General features: G+C 41.5%; 1 protein-coding gene across 4 annotated transcripts in view; it reads left to right on the forward strand.

Moving 5' to 3' along the window:
• Positions 1–24015, forward strand: part of SKAP2 (src kinase associated phosphoprotein 2) — a 222496-nt gene that overhangs the window by 134396 nt on the left and 64085 nt on the right. For all 4 annotated transcript variants that reach the window (XM_069088674.1, XM_069088673.1, XM_069088675.1 and 1 more), the window contains 2 exons: positions 11654–11731; positions 13882–13965. In XM_069088674.1, coding sequence (XP_068944775.1) covers positions 11654–11731; positions 13882–13965 — 162 coding nt within the window. The remainder of the gene's footprint in view (positions 1–11653; positions 11732–13881; positions 13966–24015) is intronic.

The following is a 24015-nucleotide window of genomic DNA, read 5'->3' on the forward strand; positions in this document are numbered from 1 at the left end:
TACTTATTATACTTCCTGCCCTGCAACATGAGGTCAAATGAGATAATATATGTAAAGTTCTTTGCAAACCTTAAAATGGCAGATGCTGGTGTTCTGGCTCCTTTAGGACACTGGGGACAGAGTTTTGCCACTGTGTAAATTACCCATAGAGGAGCCCATGGAATCATCATGTCCCTCACAGCTTGTCTTTCCTGCCCTTGCATTCACTTGGAATCAGTACCTCTTGTCACTTGACTTCTCCTTGTCATCAGGGCTTGTAATTGGGACAGGCAACAAAATTCACTTTGTTTCTGTGAATGCAAATCTGTTCTGTCATTGTTCAGCAATGTTTTATTTCATTCTTATTTTGATCTGACATTCCTGAAAAGCAGGTCTAAATAATAGTGTTCTTAATTTCAGTTAAGAGTGAAGTCCATTGATCAGATATCGTGATAAAAGGTTCATAGCCAGATGGCCCTCTGATTTTGAAGTCTTTGAGAGTAGCTCTTTGGTATTCCCCAAACTTGACCCAATCAGTCAATAAGAATGTACCGGGGTCAGCTAGGTGGCACAGTGAATAGAACACAGGCCCTGGAATCAGGGGGACCTGAGTTCAACTCTGGTCTCAGTCACTTAACACAAAAAATTAGCCATGTGATCTTGGGTGAGTCACTTAACCCCAATTGCCCTACTTCCCCCCCGCTCCAGAAAGCAAAAAAAAAAAAAAAAAGAATGTACCAACTACTTTGTGTCTAGTATGTACTATCTACGTTGTACTAGTGCTGAGGATAAAAAAAAAATAAGGTGAATGAATGTCCCGCCTCAAGGAGCTTGCATATTCAGGGGAGCCAACATGGACTTCTGTGTTGTTGTTCAGTTTTTCAGTTGTGTCTGGTGACCCCATGGACCATGGCATGCCAGGCTTTTCTGTCCTTCACTATTTCCTGAAGGCTGTCCAAGCTCATGTTCATTGCTTCCATGACACTATCTCTCCATCTCATTCTCTGCCATACCCTTCTCCTTTTGCCTTCCATCTTTCCCAACATCAGGGTCTTTTCAGTGAGTCTCTACATAGCACCCACAAGCTAACCTTAGAAGAGACAGCTCTGGCATCTGAGGTAGGACGGGGAGCTTGACCTTGCACCTGAGAATCTGGTATATGCAGGAGCATTCCTTGGATCCTTTTGCCTTCTTTACTAGGAGGGAAACCAGGCTATACTTTGAGCACAGATAACAATCACTGCCTGTGGTAGATCCACAAGCATCACAAGCTCAGAAACACATCACTTCCAGTTTACCCCATTTTCATCCTTGCTGGAAGTGAGGTTCTCCGTTTGTCTTCCTGGCTGGTATATTGTTTTCAGAATTGCAATGACAAACTGCCCACTAGCGACCACATCTCCAGAATCGTTATTCTCCTTCCCTCTTTACATCTTGCTAATTGCTCAGCACTTCTTCTAACTGGTCCAGGCCTGTGATTTTATCTGCATCAGGAGCTTCCAGGCCAGAGAAGCTTCCACTCATGTGGATCAACAACTCTTCTTCAGTGTAGTCTTGGAGGTTTCCTTGAGTCCCTGAGAGGGTAGGGTCACACAGCCAGGACGTGTGAGAGGTGGCTCTTTCTGACCAGAGATCTGCCTTTCTCATATGTCTTCAGCTACTAGAGCAGCCTACTTCATCTTAGTTCCCTTCTCTCGCCAACCTCTTGTCTTCATGTGTTCCTTATGTTTGCCTTCTTCTCCTGGCTTCTCTTTGCCTTCCATTTCTCTTCCTCCCTTCCAGTAAAGTTCTGCTTCCTTTCATCAGCTTCTTATTGTGGCCTCCATCTTGCTCTTTTCCTTCTCCACCTCTTCCTCAGGTCATTCAGATCAAACCTTTCACCTCATTTAGCTTGGCCCTTCTTCATCCTCTCAAATATCTCCTTCCAAAATTCAACATCTGGTCTTCTTTACCATTCCTAAGGCCTCCAAACCACTCTGGCAACTCTTTCTTTTCATTCTGCTCAAAAGGCCTTACCTAACCTAGAAGTAGAATATTTATCTTCTATATACTTGTTCATGTGCTTCTAATTTTATATCATTTTCTTTAAAAAATGGACTGTTTTTAATAAATCCTATGAACAAGTACTATAAAATAAGGCTTATATTTTGGTATTTTTGTATGCTGGTCTGAATGGTTTTCTGGTAAAATTTTATGAGACATGTGGGAACAAGATTGTGTGTGTCCTAGGCTACTGGTTGATATTTATTTGGGAGTTTAAAGAAAGTTCTCATAAAGTTGCTAAGAGCTGATGTTGGCAGTGCAACTTTTATTTTAGCAAATATGCCTGTATATGTATCTGTGGATCTGTCTCCCTGGTGATTCTTTGTATGTGTCAGCTTACAGATGGCCCCTTATATCCAGCTGACCCCACCCACACATCACATAATTCATCCATGTGGTCATCTTCTTCAGCTTGTTGTTACCAAGTGCACGATGCCTCTCCCCTCTCCACCTCTTCTCTCAAACCATTGTCTAATCACTGGTATTACTACTTGAAAAGTTGTGTCCTGGTATATGGAGGGAGATGTCGGTCCATACCTCGTTTCTGCCATACCGTTTTCCAGTTTGACAGAAACTAGGTATGGACCAACATCCCACACCATATACCAGGATGAGGTCAAAATGGCTACATGATTTACACATAAAAGATGATATCATGAGCACATTAAGAGAGCATGGAATAATTTAGTCAGATTTATGGATAAGGGAAGAATTTAGGAACAAAGAAGATAAAAAAGAGCATTACAAAATGTAAAATAAATGATTTTGACTACTTAAAATTAAAAGTTTTTGCACAAACAAAACAAATGCAGCCAAAATTATAAGGAAAACAAAAGCCAGGGGAAATTTTTGGCAACAAGTATCTCTGATAAAGGCCTCATTTCTCACATTATAGAGAACTGAGTCAAATTTATAAAAATGCAAGTCATTCCCCACTTGATAAATGGTCAAAGGATATGAGCAGGCAGTTTTCAGATAAAAAAATCAGAGCTATCTATGGTCATATGAAAAAATGCTCTAAATCACTACTGATCAGAGAAATGCAAATTAAAACAATTCTGAAGTATCACCTCACACCTATCAGAGTGGCTCATATAACCAAAAAAAAAAAGGAAAATATTGAATGTTGGGGGGAATGTGGGGAAAACTGGGACACTAATACACTATTGGTGGAATTGTGAACTGATTCAGCCATTCTGGAGAACAATTTGGAACTATGCCCAAAGGGCTATAAGACTGTATACCCTTTGGTCCATCAATACCACTGCTAGGTCTGTATCCCAAAGACATCCAAAAATGGGAGAAAGGACCTCTTTGTACAAAAATATTTATAGCAGCTCTTTTTGTAGTGGGAAAAAATTGGAAATCAAAGGGATGCCCATTGATTGGGGAATGGCTAGATAAGCTGTGGTATATAATTAGAATGGAATATTATTGTGCTATAAGAAATGACAACAAGTCCTCCCTGAACCTGAATCCAGAGAAAGAACTGATATTGACTGAATACGGACTGAAGCGTATTTTTCACTTTTCTTACATTTTTTCCTTTTTTTAAAGCTTCTTGTACAAAATGACTAATCTAGAGATGTTTTACATAATTGCACATGTATAACCTATATCTGATTGCTTAGTGTGTGAGGAAGGGGAAAGGGAGGGAGGGATAGAATTTGAAACTCAAAACTCTGAATAAAAATGTTTTAAAAATTTTTAAAAAGAAACGTTATGTCAGTCAGCTTCCCCATGGCTTTGCTCACCATCCCTGTTGAGTTCCTAAATCAACCACTCATCCCTGTGTATCTCCAGCATTTAGCGCAGTGCCTGGCCCATAGCAGGAGCTTAATCTAAGTCATTGTTGACTTGACTTTTCTTGTTCTCTTACTTCTCTGCACCAATCTATGTTTTTCAGTGCTTTTTTGTATTTTTCACATGGATTGTTTCTTATGATACAGTCATATTCCATTACATTTACCTCACACAGTTTATAGCTCTTCCCTAGTGATGGGCATCCACTTTAATCCCTTTGTTCTTTGCTTCCTAATTTGTGAGTGTGCAATACATGCCTATATTAAAAGCCATGAGATTAGAGGGGAAGGTGGGTATTGCTTTTTCATGGAGAGACCTAGTACTTCCTTCAATTCTTTGAATGAGGAAAACTATTTTGAATGACAGAAAAGGGGAAATGCTTAGCAATTTAGCCTCTTTTTTTGCATTAAGAAGGGCATTTTTAATCAAGGAATAATGAGGTAATAGTTGCTTAGAATTTTGGTTTGGTCAGATGATAGCTGAAATATTGTATCCTATTCTAGGCATACCAGGTTTTTTTTTTAATTTTATTAATTTGTTTTTAGTTTTCAACATTCACGTCTATAAGATTTTGAATTCTAAATTTTCTCCCCCTCCTTCTGCTTCCCCTTCCCCAGAACAGTGGGTGATCTGATATAGGTTATATACGTACAATCATATTAAACATATTTCCACATTAGTCATGTTTTAAAGAAGGTTTAGAACCAAAGGGAAAAATCATGAGAAAGAAGAAAAAAGAGAGAAAATTATGCTTTGATCTCCATTCAGACTCCGTAGTTCTTTTTCTGGATGTGGATAGCATTTTCCATTATGAGTCTTTTGGAGATGTCTTAGATCCTTGCATTTTTTTTGTTTTCTAAAGTAATTGGGGTTAAGTAACTTTATCAAGGTTACACGGCCAGTTTTTTTGTGTGGGTGTTAAGTATCTTAGGCCGGAACTGATCCCGGGTCTCCTGACTCCAGGGCTGGCGTTCTTACTCACTGTGCCACCTGGCCGCCCTGAAGATCCTTGCATTTCTGAGAAGAGTCATCTTCAGTCATCATACAATGTGACTGTTGCTGTATCCAATGTTCTCCTGGTTCTGCTCACTTCACTCATCATCAGTTCATGTAAGTCTTTCCAGGTATTCCTGAAGTCCTCCTGCTCATCATTTCTTATGGAACAATAATATTTCATTACGTTAATATACCAAAACTTGTTCAGTCATTCTCCCATCGATGGGCATCAATTTCTAATTCTTGGCCTCCACAAAAAGAGCTTTAGTAGTTTGCTTACTCGTAACTCTGTTAACTGACACGAGTAGCCAATATTGTAGGGTGAGGGATACTTAGGAATATACTTGTTTCAGTAACTGGGCGCAGCAGCGAGTGTTACGGGCAGAATTGCCCATAATCCTGAATTTCTCTGCCTTTGTTGGTTTAAGTTAGGCTCCTCAAATTATTTAATGTCCAGTTCTTGTTATATTGTTCCTTTATTTTAACTTCCCCCTTAGTAACAAGGTTCACTTGGGAGTTGGAAACAAAATGACAATTGTGTTTGCATCTTATTTTCCTGTAGTGTGAACTGAAAGAAGCATCCTTGACGATATCATGTCATAGATAAAGTATAGGAGGTTTCATAATCCTGTAAGGATTCCCATTTCAGATTGGTTTTTATTTATGCTGTTGATAATAAATCATTCAGAAGTGTTTGCTAATAAAAAGAATAAACTCATAGTAAACAAAATCATAGTTTATAGAAAGCATATTTGAAAATATTCTAAAGTGAGCTAGTTTTCCTTCGTACTCAGAGAAATACAAACTAGTAGTTGAAGGAGAAGTTAATGAATTGATCTTTAACTATAGCTGTGACTTCCCACTTCTGTCCCCTGCTTCCACCACAGTAATGTCCATTTTTCAGTTACTGATGTGTCCCAATGTTCATTAAGACTTTTTGTAGGGTTTCTGATTTTTAAACTTCATGGCCTTTTAAAAAACATCCTTTATTTTTAAAAGATTTTAATACTCCAGCATTAAATGCTCTGCCAGTACATTTTAATACCACAGAGATATTCTGTCAAACACTGAAATCCTCTCCCTTCAAAGTACTTTCCCTGAAAACAGTTCTGCAGAGCCATGTTCCACAGGTGATGATGAGTGATGGTGCATTCACAATCTCTTAAAAGACATTTTTGCTAACCCAAAATTGATTTCCATTAGACCTGGTAGAAAATAACATAAATTCTAGATTTTAAAATGTTTAGCAGTGCTTATGAATAATAATGTTCATCATTATGAGTAATAACAGTATTTATTATTATATTACTCAAAGAATCATATATTTGCTATTTGGCAGGTAGTTATGAATACTGCTTTCATTCATTCATTCAACAAACAAGGACAGGAAATGGCCTGATTTATATTGCAGTTAATAAACATATAATGTTTTCCAAATGATACTGAGATTGATGGTGGCACTTCTAATTATGCTTTTTAAAAGATGCTTTCTTGACATGTTAGTGATTTGCACTGTGTTTGGCAAATAGTAAGTACTTAATAAATGCTCACTGGTTTGAAATATGGGAATGGGAAAGTGTAAAGTATGGTTGAGAGTAGATGGTCCAGGGTTTTGTAATGTGAGGTTTCATGAAAAATATCATGACTCATTTGACTCTTTTATCTAAGTACTTAGACATTTGATTACTTAGAGAATTTTTAATAAAGCTTTATTAGTAATTAATATCTTAAGCATCTGGTCAACTTAACCATTCTAAGAATACTATTTTTCTTAATTTTAACCACTTGATAATTTACCATGCCAAAGTAAGTGCTCTATCGAGGACTTTAAAAAAAATTAGTGGATGTGGAAATTAATGTGTTGTCAGAAAACAAGATGTGCTCCAAGAACTTCTGGTAGGAATCAGTCCGGCTTCCCAGTCTTTCCTGTGGTCTCATTGTGGATGGCCTCTCACCATCCGCTGGACGTGACCGAGAGGAAGTGTCATTTATATTGTCTTAAATTTTTAAGTAGGTTCAGTTGTATTGGCTGCATTCTGAACTCAGGACCTCCCTCTGCAGACTCCAGGCCTTCTCTCTGGCCTTCACTGGTGCTTGGGATGCTCTCCCTCCTCCTCCCCTCTGCCTCCTGACTTCCCTGGCTTCCTTCAGGCCTCAGTCAGAGTTCTGCCTCCTACAGGAAGCCCTTCCCTGTCCTCCCAATTCTAGCGCCTTCTCTCTCCATTACTTCTCATTCGTCCTGTGTGTAGCTTGTTTTGCACATGGTCGTTCCCATGCTGTCTTCTCTGCTGACCCATGAGCCTCTCAGAAACTGAGACTGTCTGTTGTCTTTCTCTATAGCCTTTGCACTGAGCACAGTGCCTAGAGCTTAGTAGGAGCTTAATAAATGTTTACTGACTGAGTGCAGTTTTAAGCTTTTAATATAAAATATTCCAGAGCAATTAGTAAATGGCGAAACCTTAGAGTTTATGAGGAGCCTGTACTTATGAGGCAGCCTCTCCAGGCTGACTGCCAGCTATTAAAGGCAGGAGCACTGTGTGATGCACCTCTGTGTCCTTTCAGCACCTAAGACAGAGATGGACACAGGGTAGGATCCCCAGGCAGTCTTGTTTTCCCATGTTCCCATGCCTCTGTGTGACTCCTACAGTCTTATACTTGTGGGTTTCTTTTTTAACTTAAATTGAAGGCTTTTATGGAATTTCTGAGTTGAAAGGGAGTGTATTGGTCATGTGGTCCAGCCCATGCTTGAAACAGAATCCCCTCTACAGTATTCGTGACCAATGGTCATCCAGCCTTTGCTTGAGGTCCTACACACACACACGCACACACACACAAACACACACCGCAGCCCATTGTGCTGTGAGATAGGTCTGATAGTTAGAAAGGCTTCCCTCTGTATAATGCTTGCACATCTTTTCTCTCACTTCTCTGGTTATTTGTGGTCCTCTTCCGTTCCTAAAAGCCATTGTGATGACCTTCCTTAGGTGTCCAAGCTTTCTTTGAATTACTTTCTTTTTTTTAACTTTCTCTGATTCTTTGTTCTATGAGGTGATACTGCTTATCATCTTCCACCATCCTTCTCTAAGATTTTGCGCAAGAATTTGTGTGAAACCAGTGGTGCTTTCAACTGCTGGATCTTTCCAAACAATTTAAATCATTGCCAGCAAAAGTGATTTTTAGATCTTTAACTTTCCTCATTTATGGGAATCAATCTATAGAGATCATAATTCTTTTTTTTAATCAAATGCTTTATTAACTTCTAGTTTACATCATTCATTTCTGCAAGATTTTGGGTTACAAATTTTCTCCCCATTTTTCCCCTACCCACCGCCCCAAAATAGCAGTCCCACAGGATATCCCGTCCTCCAATCTGCTCTCTCCCATATTTTCTCCTATACCCCTTTCAACTTTTCCAGTGGATCTCTATGCCCCAGTGCCTGTATATCTTATTTCCCAATTACATGTAAAATAGTATTAATAATAGTATATATATTTGAGTATTTGATTTTAAAACTTTAAATTCCAGATTCATTCCCTTCCTCCCTTGTCACCCACCCTTACTGGGAAGATAAGCAGTTCAGTATAGGTTGTACATGTGTGTACATGTGGCTAATGCAAAACAATAACACAGTAGATATATTGTAAAAGACCGACTATATTTCCCTCCCTCCTATCCCACCTTCCACTTGTTCTATTCTCTACTTTGATCCCACCCCTTTTCAAAAGTTGGTGCTTCCAACTTCCCTCCCCCCCAGCCTGCCCTCCCTTCCATCATCCCCCCCTCTCGTCCCCTTCCTCCCCTACTCTCCTGTAGGGTGAGATACCCTATTTAGTGTGTATTTCATTCCCTCCTCAAGCCAAATTCAATGGAAATAAGGTTGACCCATTCCCTTTTGCCTTCCTATTCTTCCCCTCCATTGTAACCATTTTCCCTTGCCTCTTCTATATGAGATAGTTTACCCCATTCTGTCTCTCCCCATCTCTCATTATATTCCTCTCTCACCTCTTAATTTCACCTTTTAAGTATCATCCTTTCCCATTAAATTGGTCCTGTGCCCTCTTTTGTACACATAGATACACACATTCACATATGTATTCATATACCCATATACCCTCCTATATAGACTTATATATGTATGTATACACACACATTTCTATTCCCTTCAATTCTCATGCTGAGAAAAGTTTCGTAAGTTACAATTATTGTCTTTCCATGTAGGAATGTTAATAGTTCAACTTTGGTAAGTTCCTTATGATTTCTTTTCCCTGTTTACCTTCTCATGCTTCTCTTGCTTCTTGTATCTGAATGTCAAATTTTCTATTCAACTCTGGTTTTTTTCATCAAGAATACTTGAAAGTCTTCTATTTCACTGAATGACCATATTTTCCCCTGAAACATGATACTCAGTTTTGCTGGGTAGGTGATTCTTGGTTTTCATCCCAGCTCCTTTGCCCTCCAGAATATCATATTCCAAGCCCTTCAACCCCTCATTGTAGAGGCTGCCAGATCCTGGGTTATTCTGATTGTTTTCCACAATATTCAAATTGTTTCTTCTTGGCTACTTGTAGTATTTTCTCCTTGATCTGGGAATTCCAGAACCTGGGTATAAAATTCCTAGGAGTTTTCTTTTTGGGATCTTTTTCAGGAGGTGATTGGTGGATTCTTTCAACCTCTATTTTGCCCTCTGGTTCTAAAACATCAGGGCAATTTTCCTGGAGAATTTCTTGAAGCATGATTTCTAGTTTCTTTTTTTTTTGGTCATGGCTTTCAGGTAGTCCAATAATTTTAAAATTATCTCTCCTGAATCTATTTTCCAGGTCATGGTTTTCCCAATGAGATATTTCACATTGCCTTCTATTTTTTTTCATTTGTTTGGATCTGCTTAATAAAAGTATCTTGATTTCTCATAAAGTCACTAGCTTCCATTTGCTCCATTCTAATTCTGAAGGAATGATTCTCTTCAGTGGCTTTTGAGATTCTTTTTCCATCTGGCAAATTTGGCTTTTTAAGGCATTCTTCTCCTCATTGCCTTTTTGAGGCTCTTTTGGCATTTGAATTAGTCTATTTTTTAAGATGTTATTTTCTTCAGTCAGGTTGTTGACTCTCATTTCATAATTTTCTTGCATCGTTCTCATTTCTATTCCCAATTTTTCCTCCACTTCTCTTATTTGGTTTTCAAAATCCTTCTTAAGGTCCTCTGTGGCCTATAACTAGCTTGTATTTTTCTTGGAAGCTTTTGGTGCAGGAGTTCTGACTTCTCTGTCTTCCTCCTGTTCCATGCTTCTATCCTTTTTGTCCCCAAAATAGGAATGTAAAGTTGGATTGCTGTGCTTGGTTTGCTTCCTTTGCCTGCTCTTATTGCCACTCAATTACTTGACTTTTGGGCTTTTTGCCACAGTAGGACTCTGCCTCCAGACAGGGGAGCTTCGTCCCAAATGCCGGGGTTTTCTCAGCTACTGAAGATATTAGTTGGGTGCCCTCTCTGAAGCCTTCACACGCTCTGGCAAGCTGGTCAGACCTCCACCCTAGACAGCAGTCCAGATCCAAGCAGGTTAAATCAAGAGCAGTTACCCTTCAGACTGATCGCTTGGTTCCCCTACAATCTGCAGACCAGGAGCTGAAGCAGCCATGTGGCTGTGGCTACATGGCCACAGCGCCTCAGCCACTTCTTGCCCTGGGGGCAAAAGCTGACGCACTCCCAACTACTGGATCCCAAAGCCCACACTGCACTGACCTCTCACTTTGTCCTTAGCATCTATATGTTGATAATTCTGGAAACCACCACAGCTGCTGGTGATCTGAAGTCCCTCCAGCCAGCGGCTGGTCATGCCACCCTGGGGCTAAGACCTTTGGCTGGGGTGTGGGGGGGTTGGCTCCCAGAGCGCTGTACTGGCCTCTTGCTTCTGGCCTGCTGGGCTGTCCTCAGTGGGAGGTTAGCTTCTCTGTGTCATTTTGTGGGTTCTGTAGCTCCAAAGTTCATTCAGAGTCACCTTTTACATGAATTGGAGGGGGTGGGAGCTGGAGCTGCACCATCTTGACTCCCGATCATAATTCTGAGTGGAATTTTTATAAGCAACTCAATGTTATTTTTCTGTCCTCTTCCCATTTTTAATGTCTGTCATTTAAAATAGGTTGAAGTTATTTTTAACTGCATGCCATATTGTCCTTTTTTTTTTTCATTAAACTCTGTGATAATTTTGGTTCTTTTGCTGTAACAAGTTGGTGGCCAGAGTGTACACAGGCATCTATTCGAGAATGCCTTCTGGCTCAGTAATGGGTTATTGCCTTCAAGTTACTTTTTTGTGATTTTCCCCATGAGGTCACTGTGTTAGGTGACTTGGGGTTATTTTCTCAAAGATAGTGTGTGGTCCTGGTACATGTTCACCTCTGTTTATTTTAGCACCTTTTTTCTACCCTGTGAAACACAGAGAATTGCAGACAGGTACAGGTACAAACAAGGAAAATGGGGGGTTTTGTTTATAGTTCCTGGCTCCGTTTTCCGGAACTTGTTGATTGTTCTTTACTTCAAAAACAATGTCTTTTAGCAAAAGTCAGGCTGCAATCTTCTGCTTCGAGAGTATAAAATCAAAGAGAATTTTTTTTGTCTAGCATCACATTACTTTCCAATCTCACTGTTGTTTCTAGCACATTTTTCTAGCAGATGAGCACAGATAAGTTTTGTTACTGAGGCTGGAGGAGCCAGGATGCAGGAGGAATGAAGCAGCCTTGGCTATTTCCAAGTTTGGTCATTAAAATGACATTACATAGAATTGGGCTGGGCATGTGGGTTTAAGTTGATTACCTAAATGTTTATTTTTTTCCCTCTTTTAGGAAACCAGTTCCCACCAATTGCAGCACAGGACCTTCCATTTGTTCTGAAGTCTGGCTACCTTGAGAAACGGAGAAAAGGTAAAGTCTGAGGCTCCAGGAGAGACCACTGGGAAGAATGTGGTCCTCTTCTCTGACTCCTTATGGACTGATGTTCTCCTGGGTGAATGAGCAAAGACTTGGGGGGACATAGTCAAGCCCATAAGCTCACCCTTCAGTCGTTCTTTTGAATAGCCACAGTCAAATGCCTTTTTAGTTTTCGATCTTTGTGAGTGGGTTAGCAGTTGTTTACTGCCACGGGGGCACATTAGATGAAGTGGTTCTGGCCCATGTTCTGCCTGCACCGCAGCTCTTCATCCAGTGCTTGGCACACAGTGGGCACTAATGACCTCACCCGATACTCATTGTATCATGGCGGCCATGGTCTGTGTCAAATGGAGGAGATTGCTCGCCATCATATGTGTCTGGTGCAATGTTCTCCTCTGGCACTGATAATTGGTGTTAGCCAGAAGGTCTCATTCTTTTAATACCCATTTAGAATGGGAAAATGAAAAATGGAAGGATTATTATGATAATGGTGGAAATGAAAAATGGAATGTCTCCTCTTATTGTCTGCCTCTGAACTGGCCTCTTTTGGCCCTTTCTGTCAGAATCTGCTTTACTTTCTTAGCTCTTAGGAGGGGAGAAGTTGCAGTCCCTCAGACCTGGCAGGGACCCCAGAGGCCATTGAGGCACATCAGTCCTGCCCAGGCCTCCTCTCCCTAGACAGCCTCCTGATAGGGGCTCCCGAAGCTTCTCCTTGAAGACTCCCAGCAGGGGCCCGGAGGTCCAGTGGGCAGCACACTCCCTTGGACACAGTGCACCTCCTTCCAACTTCTACCTATTGCTTGTAGCTCCATTTTTCCAGCACTGACCCAGCACCTTGGACATTGTTGTTCAGTCATTTCAGCCATGTCTGAACTTTGTAACTCCATTTGGGGGTTTTTACGGCAGAGATCATGGAGTGTTTTGCCATTTCCTTCTCCAGCTCATTTTACAAATGAGGAAACTAAGGCAAATGGGGTGAAGTGACTTGCCCGGGCTCACACAGCTAGGAAGCATCTAAGGCCGAAGACCTGGACCTCAGGTCTTCCTGACTCCAGACCCGCTGGTCTGTCCCCTGCGCTGACTCACTGCCTCAGCCCTGGACGTAGGAGGCACTTATTGCATGAGCACTTTTTGTTGTAGAAATGGCACCAAAGGGTGCAGAAATGGCAGAGCAGCCAAACTGGGCCAAGTGCCCCCAGGGAGGCCACGTCCCCAGTGACACATAGGGACTCAAGATAGGGAGGATATTAATGGCCTGAAAAACCCTTAACTTGGTTTTACCAAAACTGTCATTATTCAGACAATGTCAGTCCCTCCCCAACCCTATGAGACCCACAGGATGCCATTGCTCCTTCTCATTGTGAGACTCTTGGCCCTAGTCTGCCAGGAAGGTGCAGAGGGGCCGTTTCCTTGGGATGAGCATACCAAGGCCTCCCTCTTGTTACATTGTAGGGAGGCTAGGGGAGCTTCCAGGCTGGCCTTGACTGGGCTGTCTCCTTACTGGTGTCTTGTGCACCGGTTCCTCTGCCCAATCTTTTTTTGGTAATTAAAAAAAATTATTAATAGCTTTTATCTTTATATCACCTTCCATCTACTCCACACGTATCCTGTATGGCCCTGTTTCTGTCCATGTTGTCTTCTTCGTTAGAATGTAAGCTCCTTGAGGGCAGAGCCTGTTCTTGACTTTCTTTTTATGCACCCAGTATTTATGACAATGTCTGGCACCCATAAGGCATTTGATTGTCCAGCACCAGCTGTCAGAGAAGACCTTAGAGCCATCTAGCCCAGTGGAAGAGGACATTGAGTTCTAGAGCAGTTGAGTTATTTGTCTGACGTCACAGAGTCAGGCCTTTGTTTGGCCACGTTTCCTCCCTTTCTACCCTCAAACTGGTGGGAGGTAGGAGGGCTTTTATTCTCCTAGCATTGACTGACTGTTCTCCTCTTTCTTTTTGATTTTCCTAATTCTATTTTTATTTCATAGAATTTTCAGATAAAAGGTATGCATTAGGTCAAAGGTGATAGAATTTTAGAGATGGAAGGGACCTCCAAAATAATTTTTACTTATGAAGAAATTGAGAGCTGATTGGCAGTAAATACAAATAGTTTATCTTGTCTGAAAATATTTCCTTTCGTCTTTCTTTCAGATCACAGCTTCCTGGGGTTTGAATGGCAGAAGCGTTGGTGCGCTCTTAGCAAAACAGTTTTCTATTATTATGGAAGTGACAAAGGTACTCATGATTGTTGAATTGTGATGCATTATGACCAGATGGAATCAGTTCATTTATTATGTGCTTGGTTAGCTGAATTTAGTTTTGGTTTTGCTTTGTTTTTTCGTTTTTTTCATTTTAAAGTGCTATTTATAAATAAGCTAAAGGTTTTGGCACAAATTGCATTCTATGGGCTAGGGCTTTTTCTTACCAGTCTTCTATACTGTCAAGTTCTTGGCCCTTAGTAAAAACCTGAACATTTGCTGATTTGTGTGATTTTGAATCCTGTCGGGAAATTTGGAATTGTCCTTCCACCAGCAGGGCTACACACACAAACATACATTCATACGTATATTTTTTCACTAGTAGAGTGTAAAATTCTTGGAATTTTTGGGTCACAGGGTGAGGAAGGGGAGGAGAAATAGATTTTACATTGTTCAGCAAAAAAGTGAATAATGGAATTGCTATTTTGTTACGTTTTGTGGATATATCATTTTTTAAGCTTAGTAGCATTAACATATGTAGAGATTGGTTTGTTTCTAAAATGATCATGTTTGGTGTATTATAGCTCAAATTTTTTAGAATGATTACGAAATCACTTAGTGAATTTACTTCTAAATACTTGAATTGGAAAGGGAGGGGAAAGGAGTAAGCATTTGTATAACATCTCCTGTGTCCTAGGCACTTAGGATAACCATTTTACAAATATTCTCTCATTTGATCCTTCCAGCAACCCCAGAGGGAGCTGGTACTATTATCCCCATTTAACAGATGAGGAAACTGAGGCAAACAGAGGTTAAGTGACCTGCTCAGGATCACATAGCTAGGAAGTATCTGGGGTCAGATTTGAACTCAGGTCTCCTTTACTCCAGGCCAATAATTCTAACCACCACCAATAAAAATGGAATATAATTTGCTGCACTTTAAGAAATAATCTAGGGGCGGCTAGGTGGCTCAGTAAATAGAGCACCGGCCCTGATGTCAGGAGGACCTGAATTCAAATCCGACACTTAACGCACTTACTAGCTGTGTGACCTTGGGCAAGTCACTTAGCCCGAATTGCCCTGCCTTCCCCCCCTCAGAAAAAATATCTAATATTCTACTTTTTGCTACTTTTGAGACCCTGGATTAAACTAGAGAATAGAAACAGCCCGTTAATACTATAGTGAAAATAAAAATATTCTGTTTCCCAGTCTGCACAGTGCTGAGCCAAGATTAGAAAGCTCCCTCATTTTTCTGAAAAGGAAACATTGCAAAAATAAAACAACCCCCCCAAAACTCAAGGAAAATATTTTTTGCTTCCAGAACCTTCAGTTAATGCTAGGTCAGATTTTATTTTCAAGCTTCTAAGTGTTTGCCATGAAATTCCAGAGGTGTTGTGCATCCTGTTTTTGAGAATGTGTTTTTGAGTCTTTGAGGTGTCTTTACCCAGCTCTTATCCTGAGGGAGAAAATGCCAGTAATAGTCAGAAACCGTTGAGAAATGCGGGCTGTGGCCGGTAGTCGCTTCTTCAGTGATGCTTGTATAAGGATCAGTCAGTATTGAATCGCTTCTTCAGGGATGCTTGTATAAGGATCAGTCAGTATTGAATCGCTTCTTCAGTGATGCTTGTATAAGGATCAGTCAGTATTGAATCCACCGATCATTCATTGTTAACCATGCCTGGTGACTAGACACCAATGACAAAGATTATATTTTAGTCCTCCCCCAAGCTCTCCCTTCTCCCCTCTCTTGGTTTTTCATTTGTTTGTTTTTATTCAAGGGGCCTGTGGGTGGTTTAGTAGGTGACGGTTACCCAGCATCACCTGAGCAGCTCCAAGGAACCCTCAGAGCTCTGTCTACTACCAACAGCCCCAGGAACCTAGGGAGGAAGTTAGACCTCCCTGGGTTAGTGACAGACTATCTGAGAGGAAGACCAAGACACTTCTGTGAGTGGCATGGAATAACTCAGTGCTGTAGCCAAGGCCTGAAGGACAGGGCAACAGAGCAGCCCACGGGGTGTTAATAGTACAGAAGGTGTTTCTACGTGTCCATTTATTTTGAAGGACATTTAGCAGTTTTCTGTGTGCCATAAAGAAATCCTAGTGAAATTCCAGTAGTATCCCTTACGTTTCTGGCCCTGTGCTTCTCTGACAAGAATGCTAGTTGGTTACTAGAAATTCCCCGGCCAGTTCATGTTTTTGCCATTTTCGTTGGGCTCCGTTTCATTCTCTCTTTTCTGAGATTCATTTTCATGGGGCTAAGGGAGGGTTGGGTGTGTCTTTCTTTATGCTAAATCCCGCTTTCACAACTGTCAATACGCAACATCTCCTGTTTCCAGGGAGATCTTATATTCTAGTAGTTTTTAGCTCGTAGGTTGTTTTCTTCAGTATTTTTAGCTAATTCCTCTCCTTTCAAAGACTTTTATCAGCCATTAGGTAGTTTTCCAATTCCCTCTCTGCGTGATCTTTAATTTTGTTCCCATCCTTTTTTTTTTTTCCTTAGATGCTCATTTCCTTTCATGAGGTCAAACGTAACTCATAGAATCCTGACCTCTTTAGCTCTGCCTTTCTGGAAATAAATGTTCCACAGCATTTCTTCAGACAGCGAGTTCTGAACAAACGTTCTTGCCCTGTATACATGCGAGATTGGCCTCACCTTTGAAAGGAGGAAAACCTTCATCCCCAGCTAAGTAAGATTTACATGGCTTCTCATGGCTGGGAAGGAGCTGATACCACGTGCCAGGTTAAATGGCACTTTGTTATTCTCTGACAGATACACAGTTCTTCCGTGTTTTCGGCCTTATTGTGTGGGCCCCAATACATATTGACCCATCAGGTTGTAATGGCTGAGAAAGAGGAGTTCCAGTCTCCAGGGTAAATAATGCACTTACCTCCATCCCAATAAATATTGCCTGTATTTATTATTCATAGCCATTTGGGGCTCTTAAGTAAAAAACATACAGCACATATTTTATCACCTTAGGAAACCCACATCCATCCCTTCATTTCCTTCTTCCTTTATCTCTGTGACTTCCTTTTCCTTGGCATTCCCAAGATCCAATTGTTTCGACTTTAGCAAGGGCAGAATGTCGGCTGCAAAGTCTCCTGTTTTTCCTCCTGTGAATGTGGATATGAATGCTTGGTTCATTTAGAGTCCAATTCAGAACTGATGCTATAAAAAGCCCTATATGAATGTTAATCTACCATCGACATCTTTTCTTCTTTTCTACACCTGAGGAAAGGGGTTTATAAGCACCTTCCTCTCATTTTTCACTTACATGGAAGCATGCCTTATATGCAGCTAGCAAAAGCAAAGGAGAAATTTGTTCAATGGCTTAGTTATTAAATTAATTCAGCAAATACTTGTCCCGACATGGAGATGTGTAAGGACAGTTTTAATGGTAGAGGAGCCCCTGGAGATCCCCTAGTCAGCCCTGTCATTCTGCAGATGAAGAAAGGCCCTGCCCTGAGCATGGCCGTGATGGGCACTGGGGGAGAGTCAGAGATGAGGGAAGTGATCCTAGGCATTAGACTAGTCTTGTCTGGTCAGGGTGGAATGTGTAGAATTTGGGACATGGAAAGCAGCTATGTTAGTGAGAAGTAGCCTTAAGAATGAAAAAAAGCTCGACTGTGGTTCTCTGTCATTATAGGACAGTTAGAGTTGAAGGGCACCAGGCAAGCGATCCCTCCCCCTTTGCTGAAAGACGTCCCATGCAGGGGGTATTTCCAGCTTGCTGGGGGCCATCCTTGGAGTACAATGGCCTTTCATGGATACCAATAAAGCACCTCAGCTTTGATTCTTCATAACTATGTTGTTCATTAACTTTAAAAGTAAAAGTTGCCCTGGCTGGGGTGGGGATAGAGGGGGTGTGTGTGTCAGTCTTTACGTAACCATGGGGAACTCCCAGTGTTGAAGTTCCCTCCAGCAATGCCCTGTAACTTTTACACTCTAAAATGGATACTGGGCATGAGCAGTTGAGGAAAGACTTGCTCTCGACCCTTCGGCAGAGCTTGGGTTCAGGGCTTCCTGACTCCAAGACTGACAGTCTGTCCCTTCCCTTTGTGCTACAGTATTTAGTACACAGTAGGTGCTTAATAAACATTCATTGCCCTAACTCTGCGAGAAGGTGTTGACCCACGGCCTTGTTTCTTCTTTCCAGCTGTGTCTGTTGCAGCTGCATCTTCACTAAGTGCTGAAGAGATGTAAATCAGGGTAGAAGAAGGAAGCGGAAAGCCAGGCCATGGCCCAGTTCCATGCCCATGGGATTTCTGTTCCTATTTTCCTCACCTTTCTGAAAACATATTTTAAAAAATATTTCCTGCTTGGGGCGGCTAGATGGCACAGTGAGTAAAGTGCTGGCTCTGGAGTCAGGAGGACCTGGGTTCGGATCCAGCCTCAGACACTTAACACACAAAAAAAACTAGCCGTGTAACCTTGGGCAAGTTACTTAACCCTGATTGCTCTCCAAAAAGAAAAAAGGCAAAAAGAGAAACATTTCCTGCTACTGAAATTTTTTTCACAGGAGCCCATTTCCAGTCTTATCATGGAAACCAACAGAAATTTGGTTTTTTCTTTGCTTTACAGCCTTTTTTAGATTTTGGGACGCGGATTGTCATTGAAATGTGAGCCTCTGCTCTGGGGCTGATGTCGGAGGACAAAAGAAAGATCTCAGCTTCAAGTTGTACACATCATTTGATGTAGAAGCCATTGCGTAGCTTAGTCTAAATTCTATTGAAGTTTTGAAAACAGTAGTAAAAACATATAATTTCACAAATTATTTGAAAATTGAGTCACCTGATTTGTGCCCTTGTGGTTGGTCCCATGTTTCTTGAGGTCCCTTCCCCCTCCTGTCTCCATTCCAGCTGAAAGCACCAGCTTCTCCCCCCATATTCCAGTTGGCTCTGAAGCAGACATGGAAATGAAGTAGGCAGCCCCTGTAAAAATGGTGCCTTGTGATCTTTGCTAAAAACAGTCCTGGGTTCGGCCATCGCTGTGATGCAAGCACTTTCTTGTGACCTAGTTAGGCACTGCCAGGATGGTGCTCATGACCTGTGGAGGAAGCAGTGCCCATGGAATTCTCTCTGTCCTGGAATGCTAGGCCTCTTAGGGTCCTGCAGAGCCAGGGAGTCGGGGCTCCTCTAACTGCAGGGTTTTCATTCGCTTGTAGAAAGCTCCAAGTTCACCTTGATGGAGCCATGGTTTGGGGAGGAGAAGAGTGGGGAGGGAGTACTGGGGGGAGAGGCAGTGATGCTGGATAGAGCCATGGTTTCATGGGGAGGGGGGGTGATTTTCTCTCTCTGATGCTGCTCTCAGCCTCTCAAGGCCTTCCAATTTTGTGCTCTTCTTACCCATGACCTCTCATAAGCTGGCCACAGAGAGTCTACCCACCGTACCGGAGATCTTCCTATAACATGAGGGGAGTCAGTCAACAGACATTTCTTAAGTCCTCACTATGTATCTGTACTGTTTCTGAGTAATGGGAATGTAAAGAAAGGTAAGAACAGTCCTGCCCTCGAGGAGCTTCCCTTCCAATGGTCCATCTTTGTCAAACATCTGCTTGTTTTATGCGTCCAAGATGACATCATTTCTGCCACTCCCTGTGTGCTGGTGACATCAGAGCCCATTTCTGCCCACCCGTCTTTTTTTTTTAAAAGCAATTGGGTTTAAGTAACTTGCTCAAGGTTACACGGCCAATTATTTCTGGGTGTGGTGCTAAGTATCTGTGTCCAGATTTGATCCCCAGGTCATCCCGACACTGGAGCCGGTGCTCTTACTCGCTGAGCCACCTGGCTGCCCCTCACCCGACATCTTTTGACTGTACTTTGGTTTCCTTTTTCATTTTGGTTATTCTGGATTCGGGTCTTCCGGGTGTGGTTTCTGTACCAGGTGGCTGATGGTCAGTGAAGGGAGGTCTATGGTATGAAGGAATGTGTGGTTCATTGACCTCTCCCCCAATCAAATAGACTTTGCTATTGCTCCTGGAGAGGGGGTATCAAACTGCTCTCTTATGGATCGGACCACCCTTCCTATAACTTTCCCAGCTGGGACTCTCCATCCATCCATCTCTGCCATGCTCTGGGTGGAAGGGAGCCTGGGGAATTGGTGGGGAGGGAGCAGGGTCACCCTGCAGCCCTGACTTGCATGTGTGACAGGACCAGTACTCACATGTGCAGAGGAGTCTGGGAGGTGATCGAAGGTTTACCCGATGGTGAGATACTGATTTCTTTTCGAGAGTAGCTACGTGTGATTATGGCTTTGTAGCCTATATTATGAATAACTTATAAACTTGGAGTTTGGAGGCAGGCACCATATTGGCCAAAGAATAGGAATCAGTGGGAGCTTTCCTCCTTTCCTCCCCCAACATGAGCCATTCATTCATTCATTTTCCCTTCTCGGCTGCAGCATTGTCTCATGCTAGGACCAGATTAATGCCTGGAGTGGAAAATGTAGGGTGGAGTGTAGAAATCCCTTGGCTTTCATCCTAACAGCCCGCGATGCTCTGGAGAAGGCATAATCTGTGTGGTGTAAAATCCCTGGTCTCCAGAAAGCACTTGCCAGACTTTTCATGCTAAGCAGGAACCTTCCTGGCTATTGTTTTTAATTAAAATGGTAATGGTTTGACACTTCCTCACTGTATAACTCAAAGCACCCAAAGTTTTTTTCAACATAAGAACCATTGTTTTCATCTGTATTATTCATTGAAAATTGCTTTAATAAAAAAGGAGATTTTGCTTAAACTAATAAAATATATTAAATTCTCTTTGATTGCATTTACCTTTGACTAAGCAGGTGGTCTAAGTTCTCTGGTGCAGTTCAGGACCAAGGGCATAGCTTCTTCTTATGCTCCAGTAATTCGTATTAACAGCAGTGGAAGTTACCCAGTCACAGAGGAAAATATCTCCCTAAATATAAATAACAGAATTTTATTAGGAAACATTGCAGAGTGGGTTAGATATCTTTCAATTGCTAAACTTTGAAAACATTTGCATGAGCATAGGGATATTCAGAACTTATAGGAGAAACTTAATAACTGTGTTTAGATTACACACACACACACACACACGCACGCACACATCTGTGCATGTACTATGTTTCTGTACATGCAGCTGATAACCCATGACTAGTTTTTGCAAGTAAGTCATTAAAGAACAGAAACAGAAAATCTTAACAGGGGAAAAGAAAGTGTGAGAAGAAAGAAGTTGAGGAAAAAATGACAGAAGAAACTTCCTAGGATGACTTGTGGAAGGCTGCAGGTAGGGGACAGAGCTGGTGTGTGCACAAAGCCCTCTTTGGGATTCTGGAGCCTACCTTTAAGGACACGGCTAGACTACCCCAAACCTTTTCTTTTGCCCACCCCTATCCCATCCCCACACACCCCACAAAATTGAAATTCAGGGCAACAGCTTGATTCAATCCATGTGAGTCTTAACCCTGAAAAGAGAAAAGACAAAGGAAGGGAAGTGGTCAGAGGAAGAGAAAGGGGGAAAGAGGAGCCCAGCAGAAAGAAGAAAAGTCAAAAGGAAAGGAACAAATGTGGTGCTTGTTGATGGTTAAAGGAAGCAGAAGGGAGGGAATTCTGGAGATAGATGGATAGGAGATTGTTTTTCTTCTCCCTCTAAGGAAGAAAAAGATGTGGGATGCCCTGGAGGTGATACCTTCTGAGTTTCCCTATTGGGTTCCAAATCTTTTTTTTTTTCACTTACAGATTTATTGCAGAAGAATTCAGCTTTGTCTCACATGATCCCAGTGACAGAGAAAATGATGTCTAGCCTATGCATGTTATAATAATGTTCCACCATCAGACAGCTGATTAGGTGTGCCGTGGTGTTGATGATGATGTCATGTTTACTTGAAGTTAATAGTAGAAAGAAAGAATCATTCTGGCTGGTAGGATGTTATGGTATCAGTGCCAGTGCCTGGCATTGGTATGGGCTTTGTTGTGTGCAAAGCATTTCTGGGTAGACTTTCTGATTTCATTCCCACAGCAGGGGCAGCTAGTGCATGGAGTAGTATGTTCAGCTTGGCACCACTGAAAAGCGAGGGCTTTGATCTAGGTGTTAGATGCCACACTACATGTTCTCTTGCCCATCTCCCACTTCCTCTCTTGGTAGCAATTTTCATTATTGTTGTTTGGTCTCAGTCCATGAGAACATCGTTGTGGGGACCTCAGGTAACTTACCATCCAAGAGTTGCCTGAGAAGTTAAGCACTTTGCTCAGTGTTAGAGTTGGGACTTGAACTAAGGCTGTCTCTCCTACTGCTACACACACACACACACACACACACACACACACACACACTCTCACTCTCTCTCTCTCTCTCTCTCTCTCTGGCTTTGTGGTATGTACTAAAACATATTTTTTATCTCTTTAAATTCTAATTTTTCATTTCTTTTTTCATTCTGATAGCTGTTGCCTTTATAGAAGTTGTGAATTTTCAGAGATTGGGGAATAAGAATAGAATACATATGTGATACCTGGAGAATTTCACAAATTCCAGTGCTTTTAGATGGAACAGGAGTCCAATAATTGGTTAAGGTCGATTGATCACTAGTATGGGTAGTCACAAGTTATTTTGGGAGAGTACGTGGTATAATAGATATTGTAGAAGGAGGGAGAGGGGAGTCAAGAATGACTCTGATGTTATGAATCCAGGGAACTAACCCAAAGGATGATGGTGTCTTCAACACAAGGAAGGGAGAGGGCTCATTTTGGGGCAGAATCATGGAACTTTTCCCACCTTCTTCAATTTGAATAATCAAGACAGCCAAATTATTTTTACTTTACTCTGACTGGTAAAAGAGAGTTAAGCACAAATTGTATTTTGGAAAAGTGCCCATAAAGATAGTTAATTTTAAAAGCTTTTTACATTCAAAGTATGGTAAACCTCATTTATCTAGAACTCACATTAGCACCAAATGCCTTCTTTTCACCCCAAAAAGTCAAAATAGATTTACTGTGGCTTGGTTGGGATGGCATCTGTCTATCCCAAGTAGAAAGATGTTATGGGAAGTAGCTCCAGGTTCTTCTGGGCTTATCTGTAGACGGATTTCTTACTCTAAAATGTCATTCCCTTCTCCCTTTCTGCCACATGGCTGGGGTAAATGGAAGGAAAACAAGAGGTGCCATCTCTCTCTAGCTCCTTCCATCCTCTTAATGTCCCTAAGTGGCCAACTGGAAATCGTTATTCAGTGATGTCATTGAGAAAATGCCCTTTTTAACAATTGCATATTCCCAACACAAAGTGTTTCAATGGCCTGCTTCACTATCAGAGTTGTGTGTGTTATCTAAGTTTTCCACAGATGTTCTCCTTACATATTTATCATCAAGCTGGTGTCACAGAACCTTGCTTATAGTTTGGAAGGTGGATAAACTGAGGTACTGAGACCTTGTGGTTTGCTTACACTTAAACATTACATTTATTAGAAGTGCTATTAGAATGGGAGTCCCTCCTTTTCCTTATTGCTTAGCAATGGACATCAGCCACTACCCAGTGTCCCCTTAGAGACCAAAAGAAAAATTTCTCAGTATTTTGCATTCATTTACTGTAACGTTATTTCGCTAATGTAAAAATAGGGTGTTATTTTAGTTTCCTCTAAAGTGAATGTATCTTCAAAGAGTAAAGGACAGCTTTAACTCCACCAGAATTAAAACTCAGGGATTCTCACTTAGAGTCTCCTCAGCTGATATTTTCAATATAAAATTCTCCTTCTGATTACATTTGTAAAAATTGATCATTTAGTGAGTGAATTAAAGCTTTGGGGCCAAAATGATTGTCTCCTTTAAAAGGTGGAGAGAGGAGGCAGTTCAGACCATTGTAGTTTAAGAGGGTTCTTTTTTTTGTGAGGTGAGAGAGAGAAAGAATGAAAGACCTCAGGAAGTTTCCAACTAGACAGGTTTTCCCACTGGCTTCACTGAACCTGAAAGAGACACTGATTTATCGTGAGCTTGTCTAGCAAGTTCCAAGTTCTAGTTCTCAGCTTTCCCCAGATACAAGTGTCAAATCTCACAATTCTGACTAAGTAAGACCACCATCTGCAGACCTCTCTCATGGGACTCCCTGAGGTATCTTTGAAAAACAAATTAAAAAA

This window comes from Petaurus breviceps, unplaced genomic scaffold (genome assembly GCF_028583685.1).
Source record: "Petaurus breviceps papuanus isolate PSGF00001 unplaced genomic scaffold, PetGlider_PUasm1.0 185, whole genome shotgun sequence".
NCBI lineage: Eukaryota > Metazoa > Chordata > Mammalia > Diprotodontia > Petauridae > Petaurus > Petaurus breviceps.